We start from the raw sequence: 22,998 nt of genomic DNA on the forward strand, positions 1-22,998 counted from the left end.
GGTACAGTTCACGTGCCAACAAAACAGATCTGGTGACATGTTGTACCAGTTTACGTTAACCTTCGGATCGAATTCTTCAACGGGATTATATCTGATTTGCTGGAGTTGCAGGAGCGATTGAAGGTCACGATGCCGGCGTCCAAGAAGAGGGCAGCTCGCCAGTGAACGGGCAGGCGAGGTCCGGAGATTGCAGGCAGGACTGGGCGCTGCCAGCTTTTCCCAGGCGGCACAGTGGCTGCCCCGCTGACTAAACAAGGTAAAGCCTCAGTTACAACATCGCTGTGCGCGCCGCCTTCACCGCACTTTCATGATTTATTTAGGACATTTCAGTACAAATTGTCTACGCTGAAGTTTCGCGTCGATACCTCTGCAGTTTCTTATATGTCACTCTTGTAACAGTACATGCGTTAATCGGGCTTTATCACTTCAAATGATCACATCAAAGGAATTCAAAATCAATTATGTTACAGCGTCGAAAGTCCCGATACTGCGGCGAAGCACCTTTTTCACTTGTAACGCCGGAATATACAATAACCAGGACAGTGCTTTATTTCTCGCTCTAGAGCTTCTGACCAGAGTCAGTGAACTGCTCAGTTCTGGTCACTGTAGCTTAAATGGAAAGAAACGTTGGGTAGGACAAAGCGCTCACGAGGAACAAGATTAACCCGCCCCCGCCCCACCCTCACCGCTTTCCCACACACACAAAAGCGGAGAGAGCCGTCTCGAACTTGTATTAGAACTGAAAAGGGCATCTTTTGAAGAGAATGCCAACGAGATGAGTCTTCATGGATTCACAAAGATAATAAAGTGAATAATCTGAACTGGATATTACCAGGCGTTAAGACAAGGAAAGGGAGACCAGGTGAATCATTTTAAATTGGCAAAAAGTACCTTTTGTAACGGATGTGAGTAAGAATCCTTTAGAGCCAATCTCTAGGGAATAAGCTCTCTTTAGAGCAGCTAAGGCTGGAGTCCTTAATGAGCTTATTGACGGGCACACACTCAGAAGGAGCTGAGAGAGGGAGGTAGGAAAAAGAATTTCCCATCAGTGGAGGAGCCAGTTACCGGGAGTGTGCAGTTAGGGTCGAGGGTTTCGAAGGGATTTAGCGTTTTGTTTTCCGGAGAGGTTGGTGGGTCTCTGGACCTCGATGCTCGGAGGGGCGGTAGGGGCGGGAACCGTACTTAATTGAAGAAGGATTCAGATGAAGCGCCAAAGCGTACAAGCATACAGTGCTGCAAAATGGGACTGGAGCTTAATGAAGGGCTGAATGGACTCAGTGACACTGCGAGAATTCCTGGGGAGGATCACCTAAAGGGAAGTTATGGTGGTGAGGCGTGGGGGGGAGCTGGGAATGTTTGAATCACGGGGCTTGGGCTCCTGCCCAGCTTTGGGAGGCTGATCATTTTGCCCGGTGGGTTTGCCTCGTTGTGAAAAGGCGCTGTGTGACATTGAAAAGCTCTATCCCGCCTGCCACAGGGATGGAGATAGTAGGAACTGCAGATGCCGGGGAATAGAAATGAAGGGTCCAGACCTGAAACGTCAGCCTTCCTGCTCCTCTGCTGCTGCTTGGCCTGCTGTGTTCATCCAGCTCCACACCTTGTTATCACAGGGACGGACTCTCACTCTGAATAGTGCAACACTGCTGCTGGAGCCGTGCTCCGGTCTAACCGCTCCAACTCTGCGGAACGTGGACACATTGCTCTGTCTTTCTCCCTCTGTCTGTCTGGTGGGGAGGGGCTTGATAGTGGTGGCTCACTTTAGCCGGACCCCTCATTACTGGTATTGAAGGTGGGTTCCCATGACTTGGTTTTTCCTCATCGCAGGGAACCCTGCCCGCAGCCCTCTTCGATACCAAAGAAAGGGGCAGCGAAGTGTTTAGCCCCTGTGACCCATTGGTTCAGATACAACATGGATATACAGTGGCGAGTGAACTGAGTTTAAACACACGAGCTGCCCATGGATGCTGGAAGTTGGAATCGGGCTGAACGGGCCAGTCAGCAAGCGAGGAGAGAACGGGGGAACGGCCCTTCGGCCCATCGTGTCCATGCTGTTCATCTGTTCTAATCCCATCATCCAGCACTTGACCAGAATGCTAAGCCGTTTCAAGTACTCATCTGAATACTCCTTACAGGTCTTGATGGTGCCTGCCTTGTATCACCATTTGTCCCTCACACTCTGCCCCCCTCACCATTCTCCAATTCCAAACTGCATTTCCTGGTGACTGACTCTCTACTCTCCCTATCCGTCCTGCATATGCCTTTCAGAGAATTGTACACGTCATTTAGGTCTCTCCTAACCCCTTTGTTCTCTAAGGAAAACAACCCCAGCCTTTCGAGTCACTCTTCAGCACCCTGGTGAATCTGAGACAGTCGATCCTCAGTCCGTATCGCCAGCAGACCCTCGATAGACGCAGCCATACCCAGGGAGGGATCCCAGAACCGTTGTCATTTTATTTATTCCAAATACGCAGCCCATCGCCTGCACGGCTGCCTCCTTGGTTTTCGGAGTTTGGGGCAAGTATCCCCGATCCTATCTCTTTCAGAACATGAACCATTGAGGTTTGGTTTGGAAATTGATATTCACAGAGGAAGTGTGTAGGTTTGGGGGGGTGGTGTGGTGCTGTGGGGAGGGGGTGGATTGCTGCAGGAGGGCCGGTCCTTTGTGAGTTTTCAGGCAGATTGCTCAGCTCACGGTGAGGAGGGTCCCCTCTGACATTACCTCACTCACAGAGAGTATAGCGTGTCCTTAACCGGGGAGCTGTGGGCGAGGATAACACCAGCTCGACACTTCCACCAAGATTCAGAAATCAGCCTTTCACATCATCATCACCGACCTACCAATCTCCACCGCACAGAACCCATTCCCACACTCTGAAGTACCTGATTTTGAAAAGATAGTTCTTGTTAGAGCGCGTAAAGATATAGAATTTAAAATCGAGCATATTTTATCTGATTTCCCAATACTAAACAGTTTCAATGCATCTTCTTTTATCAGTGTGCGCTGCTTCAATTCATGTGACTTAGCCAAGAGGACCTGGCTATACTAGGGACTGTTGTAGGAGGTAAGTAAGCTGTATGGAGTGAGGTGTGTAGTCAGTCAGTTCGACTCAGGGACACTAGGATCTGGGCCTTTCTGACGTGTTGCTGCCTGGTGTACGTGTCCTGCTGACTTAGTTTCAGTGCCCCACTCTGTGGGGGCTCCGGAATGTGAAATTTATAGAATAGCATGGCTCTGCGGTGTGGCACAGATCTGCGTTCACCCTCTTGTTGTTCTCTGTTCCCCGTGGCCAGGGCAGGTTTGGACAGCAGAGGCCGGCCGTAGACGTAAGGACATGCCTCCGAGTTTTCGCTTCTTCAAGTTGTGATCGCCCATTCATGGTAAGAAAGCTGAGGAAGGGTCACTGAAGCCCAAACGTTAACTCTGTTTGTTTCCTTCACAGATGCTGCCAGAGCTCCTGAGCTTTTCCAGCAACTTTGTTTTTGTTCCTGATTTGCAGCATCCGCGGATCTTTTGGTTTTTACAAGAATGCCGCCTCAGTCATTTCACTGCTCCTCTCAGAAGGCCATTTTCAATAATTATTTATTCCTCCTGGGTTTTCGCATTCGGAATGACCCCAACCGGTCCTTAAAACCACACATTATTCTGGGAAACGAATATGACGAGGGGGCTTGATTTTAATGTGGAATATTAAGGGGGTAAAGTCCTGAAAAGTCCACAAATCGACAACAGATTGTCACTTAGGTAAGGTAAATAGAGAATACTTAAAACTTGCTTCTCAGTGAGCGGATTGAAGTTCACTTTTTTTAAATGGACTGGCTATTTTACAGATGCCTGGCATCAAGCAGAACATAGGAGCCCGAGACAGTATAGCTGCTGGCCGAACACGTTCAAGATTTGCCGTGATAACCAGGATTGTCTATATCACTGATAGCAGGACCTGCCGATGCTGAAGAATCTGAGATAACAAGGTTTAGAGCTGGATGAACACAGCAGGCCAAGCAGCATCAGAAATTTCTAATGAAGGGTCTGGACCTGAAACGTCAGCCTTCCTGCTCCTCTGATGCTGCTTGGCCTGCTGTGTTCATCCAGGTCTACACCTTGTTATCTCTTGTCTATGTCACTGTGTCCTTCTCATGGTCCACAGCTATCCCTTTCTAGTCCAGAGCTGTGAACTGAAAGGCCATCAAATATAAGATATAGGAGCAGAACTAAGCTATTCAGCCCAGAGTCTGCTACACTATTCCATCATGGCTGATATCTTTCCCAGCCCCATTTTCTTGTCTTCTCCCGATAACCCTTGATCCCCTTACTGATCGAGAACTTATCCATTTCTGTCCGAAATACATTTAATATCTCCATTTCCACAGCCCTCTGCAGCAATATTTGGCACCCTCTGGCTGAGGTAACTCTTCATGGTACCTGACCCCAACAATGTTTTGTAGTTATCATTATCTTGCCTTAGAATAAACGAACAAAGAACAAAGAAAATTACAGCACAGGGACAGGCCCTTTGGCCCTCCAAGCCTGGTCTCATCCAGATCCTCTGTCTAAACCTTTCGCCTATTTTCCAAGGATTTGTGTCCCTCTGCTCCCTGCCCACTCATGTATCTGTCTAGATACATCTTAAATGATGCTATCGCGCCCGCCTCTACCACCTCCACTGGCAATGCATTCCAGGCACCCACCACACTCTGCGTAAAGAACTTTCCACGCATATCTCCCTTAAACTTTCCTCCTCTCACCTTGAAATCATGACCCCCTAGTAATTGAGTAACCCACTCTGGGAAAAAGCTTCCTCCTATCCACCCTGTCTGTACCTCTCATGATTTTGTAGACCTCGATCAGGTTCCCCCCTTCAACCTCCATCTTTCTAACGTAAATAATCCTAACCTACTTAACCTCTCTTCATAGCTGGCACCCTCCATACCAGGCAACATCCTGGTGAACCTCCTCTGCACCCTCTCCAAAGCATCCACATCCTTTGGTAATGTGGCAACCGGAACTGTACGCAGTATTCCAAATGTGGTCGAACCAAAGTCCTATTTAACTGTAACATGACCTGCCAACTCTTGTACTCACTACCCCGTCTGATGAATGAAAGCATGCCATATGCCTTCTTGACCACTCTATCGACCTGCATTGCCACCTTCAGGGTACAATGGACCTGAACACCCAGATCTCTCTGTTCTGTCAATTTTCCCTCAGACTTTTCCATTTACTGTATAGTTCACTCTTGAACTGGATCTTCCAAGATGCATCACCTCACATTTGCCTGGATTGAACTCCATCTGCCATTTCTACGCCCAGCACTCCAAACTATCTATATTTTGCTGCATTCTCCTACACCCCCTTTCACTATCTGCTACTCCACCAATCTTAGTGACATCTGCAAACTTCCTCCAGATCGTTTATGTGTATCACAAACAACAGTGGTCCCAACACGGGTCCCTGTGGAACACCACTGGTCACAGTTCCCCACTTTGAGAAACTCTCTTCCACTACTACTCTCTGTCTCCTGGTGCCCAGGCAGTTCTCTATCCATCTAGCTAGTATGCCCTGGACCCCATGTGGCTTCACTTTCTCCATCAGCCTACCATGGGGAACCTTATCAAATGCCTTACTGAAGTCCATGTATATGACATCTATAGCCCTTCCCTCATCTATCAACTTTGCCACTTCTTCCTCAAGGAATTAAAGTCCTACTTGGTATTTGATCCTGTAACGCGTTTCTCAATGTTACCGCCCACCCCAGCCAATGGAAAGGGTCAATTGAAACCAGTGAGTATAACGAGGTTTTTCAGGGCTGAGCCTCCCTCTCACCCTTTCACAAGGGCTGGCTGATTAGTCATTGATGATGTGTGTAATCCGAACCCCACCTCCTCATGGGGAAAGGCTCCGAGGCCAACCGGGACACCCCGTGCTGGTCAACCGAGCATCACCCGGAGATGGGAGGGGTTCTGTTTTCTGTGCGGGTTCCGCCCCTCCCTGGTTCAGCCGAGCCCGGAAACTGCGTCTGGCTACAGTACCGATGTTCAAAACGTTTTCCAGGCACAAGTATATTCCTCCCAGTTTGATGGGAACCAAATTAAAATCCTACAGTTTAAAGAACTGAGGAAAAAGTTCCAAAGAAACCGAAGTGACTGTCTAGAACAAATCATAGACCATGTGTATTGTTGCTGCCTTTAATCTTGTGATTCTTAATTTTAAGAAAATCATCAAAAAGCACCAGTTTAAACACCTGCTTTCCATCTAGTCATTCCCGCGGTTATAGCTGCCGCAGGAGATGGCAGATTTTAAAGACTGAACACCGGGCGGTTTGTTGTGAGCTTCATTTTTCCTGGTCCCACTTTTCCAGATGTTTTGGTTTGAGATTCTGTTCCAACATCGACTCAAAAAAATAAAAGCGAGACTTGGGGATCTCTTCTGTAAGACTGTCAGGAAGCAAAAATAACTTTTGCGGGGAGTGAGGGTGTAGAGTTAACACGTATTACTATTTTTAAAAATCACAGCCATTGCTGGAAAATACTGCCCTGGGCCAGGGCAGCGTGTAGTGGAGAGCGACACGAACGAAAGTTACCCTACCCTCTAACCTGTTTTTGCATTTTATAATCAGATTTCGACAGATCCCACAGTATTTTATTGTTAGATGAGAATTACTTATCGCAGGAAAGCCCAGGTTTGGGGAGCGGCGGGGTGGGGGTGTATTGGATTTTTTTAAAAGAAAGGGAACCTTGAGTTACAGAGACTTGAAATCTCCTTCAGTGAGTGCGCACGGAGACAGGGGGCGCAGCTCCATGCAGTGTGACTCGATCGAGGAGCGGGGTGCTGTGATTGGCGGGTCAGCTGCCTTGACTGACACTAGAACAGGGAACAGGAGCGGACAGCGCCAGCAGACAGAGAGAGACTGTTGCTAGTGGGGGGTGTGGGGAGCTCAGTGTTGTGTGCTCACCTCCTGAGCTTTGTGACGCCGGGGTTGAGGGGAGTCCCACTGATAGAGCCTCCCCCAGGGGAGCTGTGGGACAAGGCAGTGGGCTGGATCGATTCTGGAGGGAGATGGGCTAGAGACGAGTGAAGATGCGAAAGGTAGACTTGTCCGTCTTGCTGCGCGACTGCAGCTGCAATTCTTCCAAGACCCTGACCTGCGGGCTGTCCTCTTTCCAGCGTACGGGCAAGGGTTTACTGCAGGTCATGCTGAAGCAAGGGAAGCAATGGAAGTCAATGTGCAAGGGGCTCGTCCTGGGGACTCTGCTCACCACCTGCATGATCCTGTTGTACTCGTACGCGGCACCTCCTCACCAGCTCAGCCTGCAGGAGTAAGTCTGTCTCTCTCTTCACATTTCGCTTCAGTTTAAAATGCGGTGAATAATGCGTTAGCTTTGTTTTGAACTGGCGTGACTGAAATTTCCTGAAAGAGTTTGTTCCCTTTTTAAAAATAAAAGCCCTGCACTTATTTGCACTGTAACTGTCCGTTTTTTCTCAACCCGATGAATGACTAGCAGTGTATCCCTCTGACCAGGGGCTCATGTACATTTTTTCTTCACCTTGAACATGATCAGAGGACGCCCTCTTCCGCCGGATAGATTTGAGTCTATCTTTAAAAAATAGTGTTCTAAGCCGTTAACTGAGTGAAAATCCTAACTGTAATCAACCCCAGTCAGAAAATTCCAATTCTGATTACCACCATGAACAATTCCTGGTTCAGGAACACAGCCCCGAAAATGGGCAAATTTGATACGGTACTGAGTCTCACGACAAGAATGAGAACAAAAGAAAAGCCTCAGAACCTTTCATAGGAACGTTATCAAAGAAACTTTTTTATTTACCGACAAGATGATAAAAACAGGACACGCTGGAACGCAGCAGGGTTACCAGCATTTATGGAGATAGACACAGTTAGGACTTCAATGTGTTGCATCCTTAGTATGTGGGAGCTGGTGGAGGCTGTTGTCTATCAAATGTTGGCTGCTGGAGGAATTTGGACAGAGCTGATGAGTTGGGGACACTGTGACACATCAGGCTGGAGGTATAACTGAATGTTGTATTTCAGGAGACAGTCACACCCCTTGGATTAATGACATCAAGTTTGATCCATGGACAAGAAAGTGTGACAGATACTGAATATAGAATATCCTTTATGGAATAGAATATAGAATATCCTTTATTGTCCTTTACTGAGATGCAGAATTTAGATTTGGAGAGGCTTCCGCTAGTACCCTTGTCCAATAGGCGCACGGTTCTTGCTCCTAGTCTGGATGAGGGCAGGGTGGATGAGTGAACTGTTCACAGCATTGTGGTCCAGACTGCCATTCAAATCAGGGAGGAAAGAGAAATGTCACAGTAATGGAGAAATGCATATTTAAGGTAACATGTATCCTTTTCTGCAGCAAATACGGAAAATCCCAAAGATTGTGTTGCCTACCTAGTGTGAAGCTTGGGACATCTCTTCTGGGCTGGAGTGGAACTTGGAGTAGGAGGGGAAGGATATTGTTGACATAGTCCATGTAGGTACCAGGAAAACAGGTAGGATTAGGGAAGACATTCTGCTGAGGGATTACTAGCAGTTTGATGTTCAACTAAAAAAGTAGAAACACAAAAGCTTTAATCTCGGGATTACTCCGTGAGCAATATGCAGACCGGTGCAGAGTAACTAAGATTAGAGAGGTACGTGGAATAGCGTAGGTTAGATGGGCTTCAGATCGGTATGACAGATCGGCACAACATCGAGGGCTGAAGGGACTGTACTGTGCTGTAATGTTCTATGTTCTAAATGTGTGCCACCAAAATTGGTGTAGGAGAAATGGGTTCCCATTCATAGGGTACAGGCACCAGTACAAGAAAAAGAGCTATTCCACTGGGACTAGCTGCATTTGAACCAGGCTGGAACCAGTGTCCTGGTAAATGGTAACTATGGCTGTAGAGAGGGCTTTAAACTAATTAGTGGGGAGTGGGGGGCTCAGTTAAGCAACATCTTTTAAAAACCAAAAAGAAATGAGAGAGGGTTGCAGAGTAGTGAAAAGGTGAATGACAATTGAAGTATGATAGGAAGAGCAAGAAAATACATGTAGTAAAGTGCAACAGAAGTTAAAACCAGAGTAAATAATAATGGTACAAAGCCAAAGATCTAAGGCTTTTTGTCTTAATGTACACAGCATTTGTGAAATGGATAGAAGAGCTGACAGCACAAACAGAAATAAATGACTGTTATTTGATAGGCTATTACAGAAATGTGGTTACCACAATACACAATTCCTAGCCCAAGAAAACAGCCCCAAAAATTGGCAAATATGATTTGGTACTGAGTCCCACAATAAGAATGAGATCCACCTAGAACAAAAAGAAAGACCCAGAACCTTTCATAGAAGTATTATCAAACAAAATTTATTACAACCTACAAGATGATAAAAACAAAAACTGCTGGAACACAACTGCAAACTCAGTATTCAATTTTCCAGAAGAATATGGAACAAGGAAAAGATTTTGGGCTAGTTTTGTTAATAAAGGAAGGTGTCAATGTGGGGTCTGTAGTGACATGGGTGCAACAGATTGTGATGTGGAATAAGTTTGTATGGAGTAACAAGTTAGCATGCAGGTGCAGCAGGTCATAAAGAAGGTAGATGGAAATTTGGCCTTTATTGCTTGGAGATTGGAGTTTAAAAATAGGGAAGTTTTATTACAACTCGATAGGGTGCCGGTGAGGTTGTATTTTGAGTACAGTGCAATGTTCTGTCTAAGCCACACAGCTGCTCAGAAGATCTGCATAAGCCATTCGGCATGCTGACATTGTTCCCAGCATGGACTTCAGCTTTCAGAAGTTGCTGTTGGGCACAGACCTTGAGGCCTGAGCAGAAGAAAACAAAATTAGAGGGAGCACAGGTATTAAGTACATTTTTGACCCCTGTGTTTGAGAGAGCATATCCCTGGGCTGAGGGTCTTACCTTATCAAGAATAGCTAAACAGGTTTTAGAGTTTTATTCACTAGGGATTAAAATAATGAGATGTTCAGAAATGGGCAATCTAAAACTAGGGTACATTGTTACAAAATAAGGGAACACTCCTTTAAAACTGTGGTGGAAAGGAATTTCTTCTCTGAGAACAGTGAATGACTGGAATTCTCTATCCTAGTAAGTCGTGAAGATTAGATCACTGTAAGTATTTAAGTAGGAGGTAGATGCATTTTTAAAATATTAGGGAGTCAAGGGCTATGATAAGCTGGCATAAGAAAAAAGTTGAGGCCTGGGGGAGATGAGGCATGATCTTGTTTACGGTAAGGTAGACCTGAGGGACTGAATGGTCTATTCTACTCCTATATCTTATGTTCTACTGTTCTTTCGTCAGAACGGAGTTATTAATAGGCAACCAAAAACATGGACAAAGAATTAGATTTTGTAAAGCATTAGTAAGAAAGAAAAGAGCTAATGAGGAGGTGAAGCAACAAGCTTTTGGGAGGGTATGCCAGAACTTTAGACCTCTGCAATTGAAGGCAAAGCTGCCAGTGGCAGTGCAATTAAAATTGGGGAAATTCCAAGATTTGGAAAATGCAGAGATTTAAGATGGTGGTTGAGCTGATCAAGCCGGTAAGGGAGGTAAAGAAGAGCAAGGTCACGGAAGGACCTTCAAACAAACGTGAAGTTTTAATGTCGAGACTTTACTAAACCAAAAGTCAACAAGTTCAAAGTGAAAAATGAATGGAACTTGCTGCAAGATAGGGGAGAGGCAGCAAAGTTTTAATTGAGCTCAAGTTAATGGGGGCTGGCTATTGGGAGTAGGGCTACGTGGGCATTGGACTGGATGTCAAGAATTAATAAAGTTATGGATGAGGATACAACAGCAAATGAACTGAGGCAGTACTGCAGATTAGCAATCTTATGGATGTGGGCATAGCTGATTTTGGTGATGGGAATGGTTATGTGATTAGAAGCTCATCATAATGTCAAATAGGATAACTGATTATGAACAGTCTAAGTCTCCTGCAGATGAAAGCAAGACAAATGGGGTCTCATAGAGTCATAGAATCCCTACACTGTGGAAGCAAGCCATTCAGCCCATCAAGTCCACACTGACCCTCCAAAAAGCATTCCACCCAGACCCCCCCCCACACCCTACCCTAGACACTATGGGCAATTTAGCGTAGCCAATCCACCTAATCTGCACATCTTTGGACTGTGGGAGGAAACTGGTGCACCCGGTAGAAACCCGTGCAGACATAAGGAGAATATGCAAACTCCACACAGACAGTCGACAGAGGCTGGAATCAAACCCAGGTCCTAAATGATGTGAGGCAGCAATGCAAATCTCTCAGCCTCCATGCCATCCCTCATTAACTCGAGAATTGAGTTTGTGGAATAGACTGAATACAGTGACTCAGTCTTCTCAATATTCTGTTGGATGAAATTTCTACTCATCCAATACTAACCAAAAAACGAACAGCATGATAAAAATTAGAGATTTCGAAGGGGTGGAGGGCAGAGATGATTAGGTAGAGCTGGGTGCAATGTATTTCAGATATTGCCAAAGAGGTAAAAGGTAAATGAAAAAATGGGCGATGGATTGGGACTGTGGGTAGTTAGTGGAATGGTTAGAGGGAATCTTTGGGAGATTGTAGAGGTAATTGTGCAGGACAAGGCAAACAAACCATTGCAGGTGATGCTTTGTCTACAACTGGATTTGTAAGAATTGAACCAGGCAAGAGCAGCTGGCTGACAGAGGAGAGGCATTTGAACAGGATGGAGTGATTAACAGTCTCAACATCTTTATAACTCAGGATCACCCACTGCCTTAAGTAACAAATAAACCAGTTCCCTATTGCCTTTTTTTAAAGAGTGTTTTTTAAAGTTGTGATGGATCAATCATGCAGCATTTTCATCACAAAAGCCGTCGTCATCTGTTTTCCCACACTTTATATTTGTGTCCTCTCATCCAATAAAACTAGAGAAAGATTTGAGACATCATTGTTATTGTAAAGTGACTGTCTAATGTTGTGACATTGATATGCCTTTCTCCTACATTATGTGCCAAAACACCACGAGGGCTTAAATTCCTTTTCCTATATTTTTTCCATTGCATTTCATTCGAGATCTTTTTGAACTAAAATTAACAAAAGAAGCAATATATTTTTGGTCCAGTAGTGTGTACTAAAATGGATTGCGGCATGAATTATAGTTTCTGACAAATACAAAGTCAAGATGCATTACAACAGAAACAGTAACTGTTCAGTGCTCAATAACATGCGCAAAATTGATATGAACATGAACAACAGTAACAAAGCATATTAATATGGTGCATTTAAAAATTCTAAAGTTGTTCACAAAAGTGTATGATCAGATAAACACTGACATTAAGCCGAAGAAAGAAACTGGTGACCAAAAGCTTGATCAACGAGTTAAGTTCTCAGGAGACTCTCAAAAAAAAAGTAAGAGACCAAAAAATTTAGGTCAGGAATTCCACAGTTTTCTTTATTAAAAAAAAAACGAGTAAGAAAAATGCAGTGGAAAGAAAAATGTCAGCTAGTACAACTGACACTAGTGGTATGGTAAAGGAAGTTGGAAATGCTCAAAAATTGGTCTTACACTTAGTCTGATTTCCACTGTAGCATTAGTGTTTGTACAAAACGTGAAAGAGTTTGTAGTATAGTTAAGACACTTCAGTGCAGGTACAGCCTTACAGAATAGCTCCAGTGAGTGTGAGCTTGTCGTTTCCACTTGGAACTGGTTTGATGTTGTTTACAAAGATATGTAGATGGAGTTCCAGGCAACTATAATGAGCAATATTTTCTGAATCTTGAGAGTTTTTGGCTAGACCACAGCTTTCTTTTAATCTAAATCTGAGCTTCCAGATAGTTGCAGTCAGCATATAAAATGCCAATTTGATGCACTGTTCCTGTTATTAGCAATTAACAATTCCCCTGTCTTATGATTCTTGCCCTGCAGTACTGCTAATTTTCCACTTCAATTCCCTTTTGAAAGCTACTTTTGAATCTGCATCTTTTACCCTTTCAAGCAGATCATAACAACTGCTGTGTTTTTAAAAAAAAACCTTTGCTGTTTTTGCCAATGTTCTCTGGTTATCAACCCTTACAAACAGTTTTTCCTTAATTCTCAAGACGCTTAATGATATTGAACATCACTTTTAAATCATCCCTAAATAGTGTCTGCTCTAAGACAGCAACACCAGCTCCCCCAGTCTCTCCATTTAATTGAGGTCTCACATCTAGGGATTTACCATTCCTATAAATCCCCTCTGTACTCTCTTTATAAGGCATCCTGTTTAAAGTATGCTGCCCAGAACTGAACACAATATTCCAGCTGGGGTTGATCTAGTGATTTTCAGGGCTCAGAATATAATTTCCTTGCTTTTGTACTGTGTGCCTTTTTTACAGCCAAGAATCCCATTTTTTTTTTAAACAACCATCTCAACTTTGTTTTCAAAGGTTTCCCATGCTGGCTTTTATGAGTTTATCGCAAGAGGCAGGGTTTTGAGGTAAAATTAAACACTCTGACAAGGCAGCTCTGAAATCTCAGAAGTTTTGTTAAAAACGCATTTATCTTGAGATCAGTTTGGAGAGAAAATAATGCGGCTGTTCTCTGCTGTATGGCGTCGTAACAGGAGCCAAACATCACAATGTTGAAAGATGAGCAGCAGAGAAGGGGATAGGGTAGAGAGGGTATAACCAACTATCTCAGACCATTAGCTTTGCTTTTCTTCTTCCAACTCTTCTGAAGTCCTGTTGGCTTGGACAAAATTTTTTTGTTTGCTCATATCTGAGTTGGGTCCTTTAATAATTCTCGGATTATTTTACCACCATAAAAGTGCTATAGGAATATAAGTTGTTGTTGACCACCCCAGTTTAAAACAGAAGACAGTGTCCTATGTAGTCAGCTGACTTATTTGAACTGAATTGTTCTGTGTTGTAAAAGACTCCTTGAATATAATCAAAGGCAGAGTTCACAAGATTTTCGACAACGTTTATAATTTCTCCCATGTATGTAATGTAGCCTCTGAAATGAAGTTGAAAACCTTAACTGCTATATTGTCAACAGTCAGTAAGAGCATTGTAACACAGGAAGTGCCCATGTTCACTTACTGTTCTGTGCCAAGCTAGTTTCTGTTCAGTCTGCAATTGGCTGCTATACCAAGCAGAAATCTGATTGCAGAACTCAATGGTACAGATGGATCTGGGTATCCTAGCACATGGATCACACAAAGTTACTATGCAGCTACAGCAACTAATAAAGAGGATACAAGAGGAATGGAATACAATAGTCAGGAAGCTTAGCTGCATCTGTACATGGCCTCAGTAAGACCATACCTATGTGTACAGTTTTGGTGGTCTTATTTGAAAATCAAAATGCTTTAGAAGGAGTTTAGAGAATGTTCACTCAATTAAACCACTCACCAATATGACTTGGAAAACATTGCCATTCCTTCACTGTCACTGGGTGAAAATCCTGGCCATTGTGGGTTTACCTACAGTATGTGGGTTGCAGTGGTTCAAGAAGGCAGCTCAAAAACACCTTCTCAATGGTAACTAGGGATGGCAATAAATACTGGCCCAGCCAGCAACACCCACACCATATGAGTGATTTTTTTAAAAAAATTCCCTCTTGAGATGAACAAATTACCTTGTGATGGATGGTTAAACAGGATAGGTCCATACTCAAGGAGTGGCCTTGGTATCCTTTCTTTACCAGTGAGCAGGGCTTGGAAAAATAAGTCAAGAACGTTTCCAGTCAGGTGGAAATTATAGGGAAGATCTTGCACACTGGTGTGGTAAGCACAACCAAGGGTGGAAAGCTTCTTATGGGTGCAGCAGTATGGCCCCAGTCCAGGTTCCACCTGCTCCAAAGGTGTCCCATAACACACCAAACAGGCTGACTAAAAATATCTGCACTAAGGGGGAAGCCGCCTTATACCTTCAAAGTATATGAAGGTTACATGGAGTTAAATCACACCACCAGAAACAAAACTTCTGGGTCATGCAGTCTTTGCCTGCGTTTTTTACCGACATAAATCATCTCCCACTTTATTTCATTTAAACTCAGCAGTTCCTTCTATTTCTTTCTCTATTATGATTGTGTTCACGAGCTGAAACGCAATGGCTGAAAGGCTGGTGGAACAGCACGCAACACAGACCTTCAAAGCAGAAGTAGATAAATACTTGAAGCAAAAATCAGGAAAGAACAGGGGTATGTGATTAACTTGATAGGTCTACCGAAAGAGCTGGCAAAACCAGAATAGGCTGACTGGCCTCCTGCTGTACTATATCATTCTACTACGGTAAGGCAGAATGTATAAAATTGCAGAATGTTGTATAAAATTAAGAATGTTTTAAAATTGCAAGAATAACAGGTAGTACTTTTAAAATGTGCTTTGTATCACATTTTCAGATGTAGTAACAAGATTTTTGCAAAGAGCTACAATCCAATAGTCAAGCAATATTGGTTTATACTTGCAGAAAACTAGAGCAGCTCATACCTTTTGTACCAAATATCCTTACTTTATAGATTTTTGTCTTTTGATTTGAGACAATTGGGGATGGTGTGTCTGATGCATGTACCCTCAGGTCTCTCTGTTCTTGCACCCTGTTAAACTGGTACTATTTCTATATTGTGTCTTATTATTCTTCTTCCCCATTCACTTTATCACATCAAATTCGATGTTACACTACATCTACAATGTTAAATGTTAAATGACATTGCAACAGTTTCCTTCAGACAAAGGCAGAGTCAGTGGCTTCACTGCTAATTCACAATATCTTGCATGCTTTTAAACTCCTTTACAAGGGCACTGAAATTATTTTGGTGATGCACTGTTGCATTCACATTGGCTTTACAATATCTAATTCGGTTGTTAATGCTGAATTATATGTATTATTGTGTGGTCTGCTCTGATGTTGATGCGTTTTCCACACAAATGCATACTCAAGTAACATACCCCTCACCATGTTGCAAAATACTCATAGAGACCATATTTTTAATCAGTTTTGTTATTCGCTGTTCAAGTCAATTTTTTCAAAAAATTCATTCACGGGTTGTGGATATCGCTGGCTGAACCAGTGCTGAAACCGAGAGGGCAGTTGAGAGCCAATCACGTTGTAGTGGGTCTGGAGTCATGTAGCCCAGATTGGTTTCCTTCCCTAAAGAACATTAATGAACCAGACGGGTTTCTCCTGACAATCAGCAACAGTTTCATGGTCATCATTTGACTCTAAGTTCCAGATTTTTATTGAATTCAGATTTTGCTGTCTGGCATGGTGAGATTCAAACCCAAGTGCCCGGAATATTACCCAAATCACTGAATTAATGGTCTAGCAATGACACTACTGAGCCATCACCACCTCACTAAGGGAAGGAAATGCTTAAGTTTCAATGAATGATTACTTAGAAGTCAAAGGAGAGAATAGCGAAATCAGAGTGCATTAAGATAAACCAAGGAAGCCGTGTTATTCTGTAACAGAAAATCACTAATGTTAATAATTATTATAATAATTATTGTAGCAATGAAAATATTAGCAGAATGTTGAAAATTCTTGCATTCTAAGGTTGTTAACAATGAGCAGTGTTTCTAACATATTTTGCCTCTCTTATTAGAATTCCCGTTCCTTATTCATGTTCATATAGACCTGCACATGCCAGAAATGTGCCCCGGATGAATGGATCTCATTTCACCTCTGAGCTAAGCAAAACCTGCACGCCTAGAGAAGATATCATGTTCATGAAGACACACAAGACTGCCAGTAGTACAATTCTCAACATTCTCTTTCGCTTTGGGCAGAAACATCGCCTGAAATTTGCTTTTCCCAATGGCAGGAATGATTTTTATTACCCATCATACTTTGATAGGAGCCAGGTGAAGGACTACAGGCCAGGCATGTGTTTCAACATAGTCTGTAATCATATGAGATTTAACTACGAAGAGGTTCACAAACTACTCCCTGAAGACACTATTTATTTCACCATTCTCAGGAACCCTGCATATTTATTTGAGTCATCTTTTCATTATTTTGGTCGAGTGATCCCTTTCACCTGGAAAATAAGCGGAGAGGACAAACTGGCTGAATTCCTCAGGGAACCGAACCGATATTATGATCCAAGTGGTTTTAATTCCCATTACTTGAAAAATTTGCTATTTTTTGACTTTGGTTATGATAATGACTTAGATATCAATGATCCCAAAGTAAAGAAGCACATCAAAACTATCGATGAAAGGTTCCATCTGGTGATGCTCCTAGAATATTTTGATGAATCACTTATTCTTTTGAAGGATGTAATGTGCTGGGACCTGGATGATATTTTGTATTTCAAATTAAATGTACGAAAAGATTCCACTGTATCAAGAATGACTGGAGACTTATATGAGAAGGCATCAAACTGGAACAAAATTGATTCCATGTTGTACCAATACTTCAATGCTACTTTCTGGAAAAAGGTGGAAAGATATGGGTTTGAACGCATGGAGCGTGATGTGGAAGAATTGCGCAGGCGCAATGATAACATGCAGTCAATCTGCATTGATGGTGGGCACCCAGTGGACGCAAATGCCATTCAGGAGGCATCATTGAAACCATGGCAACCACTTGGCGAACGCTCAATCATGGGCTACAACCTGAAGAAGAACATTAGCAAAAAGCACAGGAAGCTCTGCAGGAAAATGCTCACCCCTGAGCTACAATATCTGAGTGAATTAGGAGTTAACCTGTGGATAACAAAGTTATGGTCCTATATCAGGGATTTGTTGAAATGGTAGTTGGCCAGCTTTGAAACGTGATGGGTTTCACATGCACAACTCCATCATTATGGCAGCTACAGGGAATAGCAGAACTTAATTATTATCACAGACTACTAGATCTTGGGCACTGTGTTGCTACCATTCGTGATTGCCACGCAACCATAGGCAGTCATTCACATTTGTAATATGGAGCTATCCTGGGGTATAGTTCAATGTTCTGCTTTGTTCTTCAAATTCGTATTAGTAAAATTGTAACTTACTTGGAGGTATATGTCCTACAACACTCTGTTCCGTAAAAGATCTAATCCCAACTTCCAATTGCAGTTATGATTTTTTTGAAGGATCACATATGAAACAACTGTGAATTAGAAGTATGATCAGAGAAGTCAGAACAGTGACCAAGTGCTGAGGGATCTCTGACCAATGCCATCATGTGGCCTTGTGAACTATTCCTGACAGGCAGCAATTGATTGCCTACTTGATGCTTGTCAGATAACATATGACCTACATTATGAATTGCTATGCAGTATATTTATAAGGAACGCCCCGCACACATTTAGAATCCAGAATGTACTTTTAAAAAAACCCTAGTCTTAAATTACTTGAAGAAAATCATGTCTCATTTTCAATACGCTATTACAAACACAACTATGTTTTCGAACATTTTTAATTGTTTCTGTGCGTGATTGTACCAGTAGCAACTCTGTCACTCAGGAGTAGGAATCCTGTGCAATATTACAACAGTCACATCATTTTTAGTCGCTATGAAGTTCTCACAGTTTGGTTGAACAAAATGCAAGCTGATGAATGTATAGTCCTCGAAATAAAATGTATTACAATATATATCCCATTCAGTTGTAAAACTCCACATAATATTACTGTATGCTGAATGTTATTTTTAGACAATTTGGTTTGATGGGAATCTTCAGAATTGGCTGCATCTCATTATAATACAAAATGGTTGCTTCTCAACTGACATACTGCACTGAGAGCAAGGTGTACTTATTTTCTGTGTAATCAAATCTTTGAGAATTGTTTGATTTTCCTGGTGTTTGGTGATCGATAAATTGGCTTAATATTTGGGGTTAATCATCCTTTGAGAATGTAGATGGTGACACTCACTAATGTACGACAGGAGAGATCTTATCACTAATTGTTTCCAGCCTGCTCATTTATTAATATTTAGCAAGAAGACAGAATCTACTTTCATTTGTGCTTTCTCCCTACAATAAGCTATCAGTCTGCCAAACAACAACACATTAAGACATCCCAAAGCACTACACTTCACAGGAGCATATTCAGGTAAAAACTTAGACATGTTACCAGAAGCCAGTTCTACGTAAAGATGAACTTTCCAGCCAGCACAAAATAAATAAAAAGGCATTCACCTTAGAAATGAGCAAACCACATTTGTATGGCAGCACATTGAGAGAGATCTTTGTACCTCATCAGGTAGAGAATAAGACGCGTGACACAAAGAAAAAAAAGTTACCTGAGCATTTATTGAACATGTTTAAATGATTAATCAAGTAAATTGAGCTCTCTGTGAGTGCTGTGAACATAAACAAGCAGTAATTGCAACAGTACTGCATTTTTTCCACTTCAATATTGACCACTCAGTTATTTGTCTTTTATTCAAAGACAAAGGTAGTATTTATTTGTATATAATAATTGCAATGAAAATTACAACTCTTGAAATTAATGTCATTAGTGATGTCACAGCTGATTTGAACTCAGTTGGAAGCTTTTACACAATGAATGGACCTGACCTTGAATTCAACCCATATCTAATTATTCACCATTATAAACACATACCACCCAAAAATATGTCAAGTTCAGATGTGGCTCCTGAATAGCGGGTAGGTTTGTCTGCCCTGGGTGGATAATGGAGAGATTATATTCATTAATTTATGTTTTGAGCTGCCACTTGTGTGTGAGAGGAGATAATGGGAACTGCAGATGCTGGAGAATCCAAAATAACAAGGGGTGGAGCTGGATGAACACAGCAGGCCAAGCACAATCTTAGGAGCACAAAAGCTGACCCTTCATCAGAAAAAGGTCCTTTTTCTCAAGGCCGGAAACGTCAGCTTTTGTGCTCCTAAGATGTTGCTTGGCCTGCTGTGTTCATCCAGCCCCACACTTTGTTATCTCTGCCACTTGTGTGTCTCTGGTCAGAATTTGTTAATCCCATTATATCAACAGATTTCCCAATTTTAGATGTAAGCAATCTCCCTGTTTTAATTGTGCAGTATTTAAACATTAGGACAAATGGAACAAAACAAGAAAAGATGGAATTATGTAGATTTGGGAGCAAATCTTCAACATTTCCATATGATTAGGAAGCCAAATTTATAGGCTTTTTAATTTTGATGTTGAAAAATCACAAGTTGCGTTGCTCATTTTAATAAACAAAATAGTACAATATCTTTGTAAAAATATAAATATATGGTGCTAATCAATGAAAACTACCATCTGTCCAAAAGTTAGATTATGTAAATATATTCTACACTGGAATCTCATTTTAATTAATACACTGAGAAGATGATATACTTTTGCAGTTAATTGGTGCAACACAGTCTTAAAATGTAATGGCTGTCTGGAGGTGATCCATAGTTAAAAATGTGTGACAAGGAAAATAATCTCTTAATATGATCACAGTGGATCAAAATTGCACTAAGTGCCTTCTACAAATATTACACGTGATATATACATACATGTTATATACAGTTGTTATTGAATCACAAAACATTTATAGTAATTTAAGGAATTCACGGTGCTCAACATGTACCATTATATTGCAGCTTTTGAGACAATAAATCATTTTCTTGAAGAGCTAATATTTCAAGATTATGCTTTGTCCCACCTGCTTTGTAATCTGTAAGGTTTTAACAGAAGATAGTTAAACCTGGTTGAGTAATAAGTACTGCAAATGTGAAGAAGCTTTATGACAGGATAGCTTTAAGCAGTTTAAAAGAAATGCAAGCACACATGTGGAAATAACTTGTGAGAAGATTAGGATTGCATATGGTTGAGAACTAAGAACAGTTACAGTGTACTGTTTTTGGGTGAGTTGCTTTTGTCAGTGATTCAATTTTCACTTACCCCTGCATCACTATTCCCTCTGTTCTTCAAAATAGTAAATGTGTCCACTTTTTTGTTGTTAAATGTGCTACTCTGTAATTGAATATTTTTCCATCAAATTTCACGTTCTATTTCACTTTACATTGCAGTAGGGTAACAAATTGCCCTTTCTATCTGGATTTGCAGCTATTTGGGTCAGCTTATAATGGAAAGAAGAATTTGAAGTGGGGAATTACCCACAAAAAGTGAATTTTGCCAACTAGACCTGAATGTAGTTAATCTGCAAATCTCTACCAATAGTGGAAATAAAAATGAAGGGAGGGGTAGGGGTGTCTGTCATGGACTTAAAGTGCCCAACACTACCGTATATAAACCTTGACAAAGCACAGTTTATCATCCTACAAAACTATTGCATCAGAGAAAGTAGGAACTGCAGATGCTGGAGAATCTGAGATAACAAGGTGGAGAGCTGGATGAACACAACAGGCCTAGACTAGGCCCGAAACATCAGCTTTCCTGCTCCTCTGATGCTGCTTGGCCTGCTGTGTCCATCCAGCTCTGCACCTTGTTATCTCCATTGCATCAATTGGCTTTTCAAACAACAGATTGTCAATTTAGTGATAGTCATAACAACAAGAAGATAAATTGCTGGACAAGCTCATCAGGTCTGGCGACATGTGTGGAGAGAAATCAGAGTTAATGTTTCAGGTAAAGTGACCCTTCTGAGTTCTGAGGAAGGGTTATTTGACCCGAAATGTTAATTCTGATTTCTCTCCACAGATGGCACCAGACCTGCTGAGCTTTTCCAACAAGACAAGATCTGTTTTTATTTCTGATTTATAGCATCTGCAGTTCTTTTGGTTTTTATTTAGTGATATTTACAACTCAATTTGAATATTTAAGCATTGTGATCATAAACAATATGATGTGTCAAAAGTTCATTTCATGGCGTCAATAATTTATCCAAAGGCATACTAGCTGTTCTTAAAAAAATAATTGAACTTTCTGCACTGAATGTATCTATTCTTTGTCTTTAATGTAAATATTAAGAGGATCTAGAGGCCTGTAAATGCAATTATAATTGAAATGCTAAGCACGGTACATCTGCTACAACACAGAGGTGTAGTATAATTGCACTGTAGGTAATATTTGTTTGATTTGCAAAGAGAAACAATGCCTGAAGTCTGTTCAAGCAAACCGGAACTATCTTCTAGGGTAGTGACCAGTTATTGTGATACCAATACAAGACAAAAAAAAGTGTACTGCAAGTATACATTCACAGTTAAACATAAGTTACTGTTCTATATTATGTTTTCTATCTTACTTAAACCCCATCAAGTTGGGTCAGTACAGAAGCTCCACCCTTAGTTTTAAAGGATCCAAAAAGGTGTGACTTATATGCCACATCTTACAGAAGTAAGGAAAGTCCTGTGTTCAGTTTTGATGTGTTCACATGTGTTGGCATGTTAAATGGACAATATTGATTTCATTTGACTTAAACATTTCATGAATGTAAATATCACTTCATATATGTGACAGTACAACCAGTGATTTACTGAATTTGTTATTGAGACATCAATTCTAATATCAACATTATTGTTTCATCTAGCATTATTGTTTCATAAACGATAAATTGTAATCACACATGATTGATGTGAACAATTGATTGTGCCACATTTCCTTTGCTTTAAGATTTTAATTTAAATTTAAATTTTTGAAGTTCTGTTTACTAATGAACAAAGAAACGGAGCTTTTTGCTTGTGTCCCTCCAGTGCAAAGCACTTCAAGGATCTGCTGTATGATTTCATTACATAGCACGTAAACAGTATTAATGTTTGTGAGCTGCTGCTGTTTAAGCACTTTTTGTTTGCATGTCCATAACAGCCTAATTTATTCAATAAAAACAATATTTTGAACTCCAATAGCTTTGTTAGTTCTTTTATGGCAGTACGCAATGTGAATGCGTTAAGTAAACTATAGAATTATTTTAATTCCTGGTAAAAGAACTCTCCATTTTTTCTAACTACAATTCGAGTACCATTTAACGATTCGCTCATAAATGTACCGGATATTACAAAACACCACAGCGTGATAGAAAGATCTCAATATGAAACCCCAAGTAATCCACATCAAGTTAGCAAAGGTAACTTAATTTAAAAATTAAACAGCGTATCATCGAGGATAAGAAGGTA

At 41.5% G+C, this 22,998-nt stretch overlaps 1 protein-coding gene across 7 annotated transcripts; it reads left to right on the plus strand.

The window, feature by feature from the left end:
* Positions 1–22,728, plus strand: gal3st1a (galactose-3-O-sulfotransferase 1a). Of its 7 annotated transcripts, none has more exons than XM_048556246.2 (5): positions 1–256; positions 2,996–3,062; positions 3,292–3,378; positions 7,163–7,314; positions 16,588–22,728. In XM_048556246.2, the coding sequence occupies exons 3-5, from the start codon at positions 3,376–3,378 to the stop codon at positions 17,741–17,743; spliced, it is 1,311 nt and encodes a 436-aa protein (XP_048412203.1). In that variant the 5' UTR covers positions 1–256; positions 2,996–3,062; positions 3,292–3,375; the 3' UTR covers positions 17,744–22,728. The 7 variants fall into 7 exon arrangements, with proteins under 7 accessions (XP_048412203.1, XP_048412199.1, XP_048412204.1 ...); XM_059655019.1 differs by lacking the exon at positions 1–256 and adding an exon at positions 284–862; XM_048556242.2 differs by lacking the exon at positions 2,996–3,062.
* The last annotated feature ends 270 nt before the right edge of the window (positions 22,729–22,998 follow it).

Source organism: Stegostoma tigrinum, chromosome 26, assembly GCF_030684315.1.
Source record: "Stegostoma tigrinum isolate sSteTig4 chromosome 26, sSteTig4.hap1, whole genome shotgun sequence".
Lineage (NCBI taxonomy): Eukaryota > Metazoa > Chordata > Chondrichthyes > Orectolobiformes > Stegostomatidae > Stegostoma > Stegostoma tigrinum.

Bases quoted from the DNA above. Each gene is read 5' to 3' on its own strand.
- gal3st1a (XM_048556246.2), top strand. The intron at 7,315-16,587 runs GTAAGTCTGTCT...CTCTCTTATTAG, and splicing joins CACCAGCTCAGCCTGCAGGA to AATTCCCGTTCCTTATTCAT.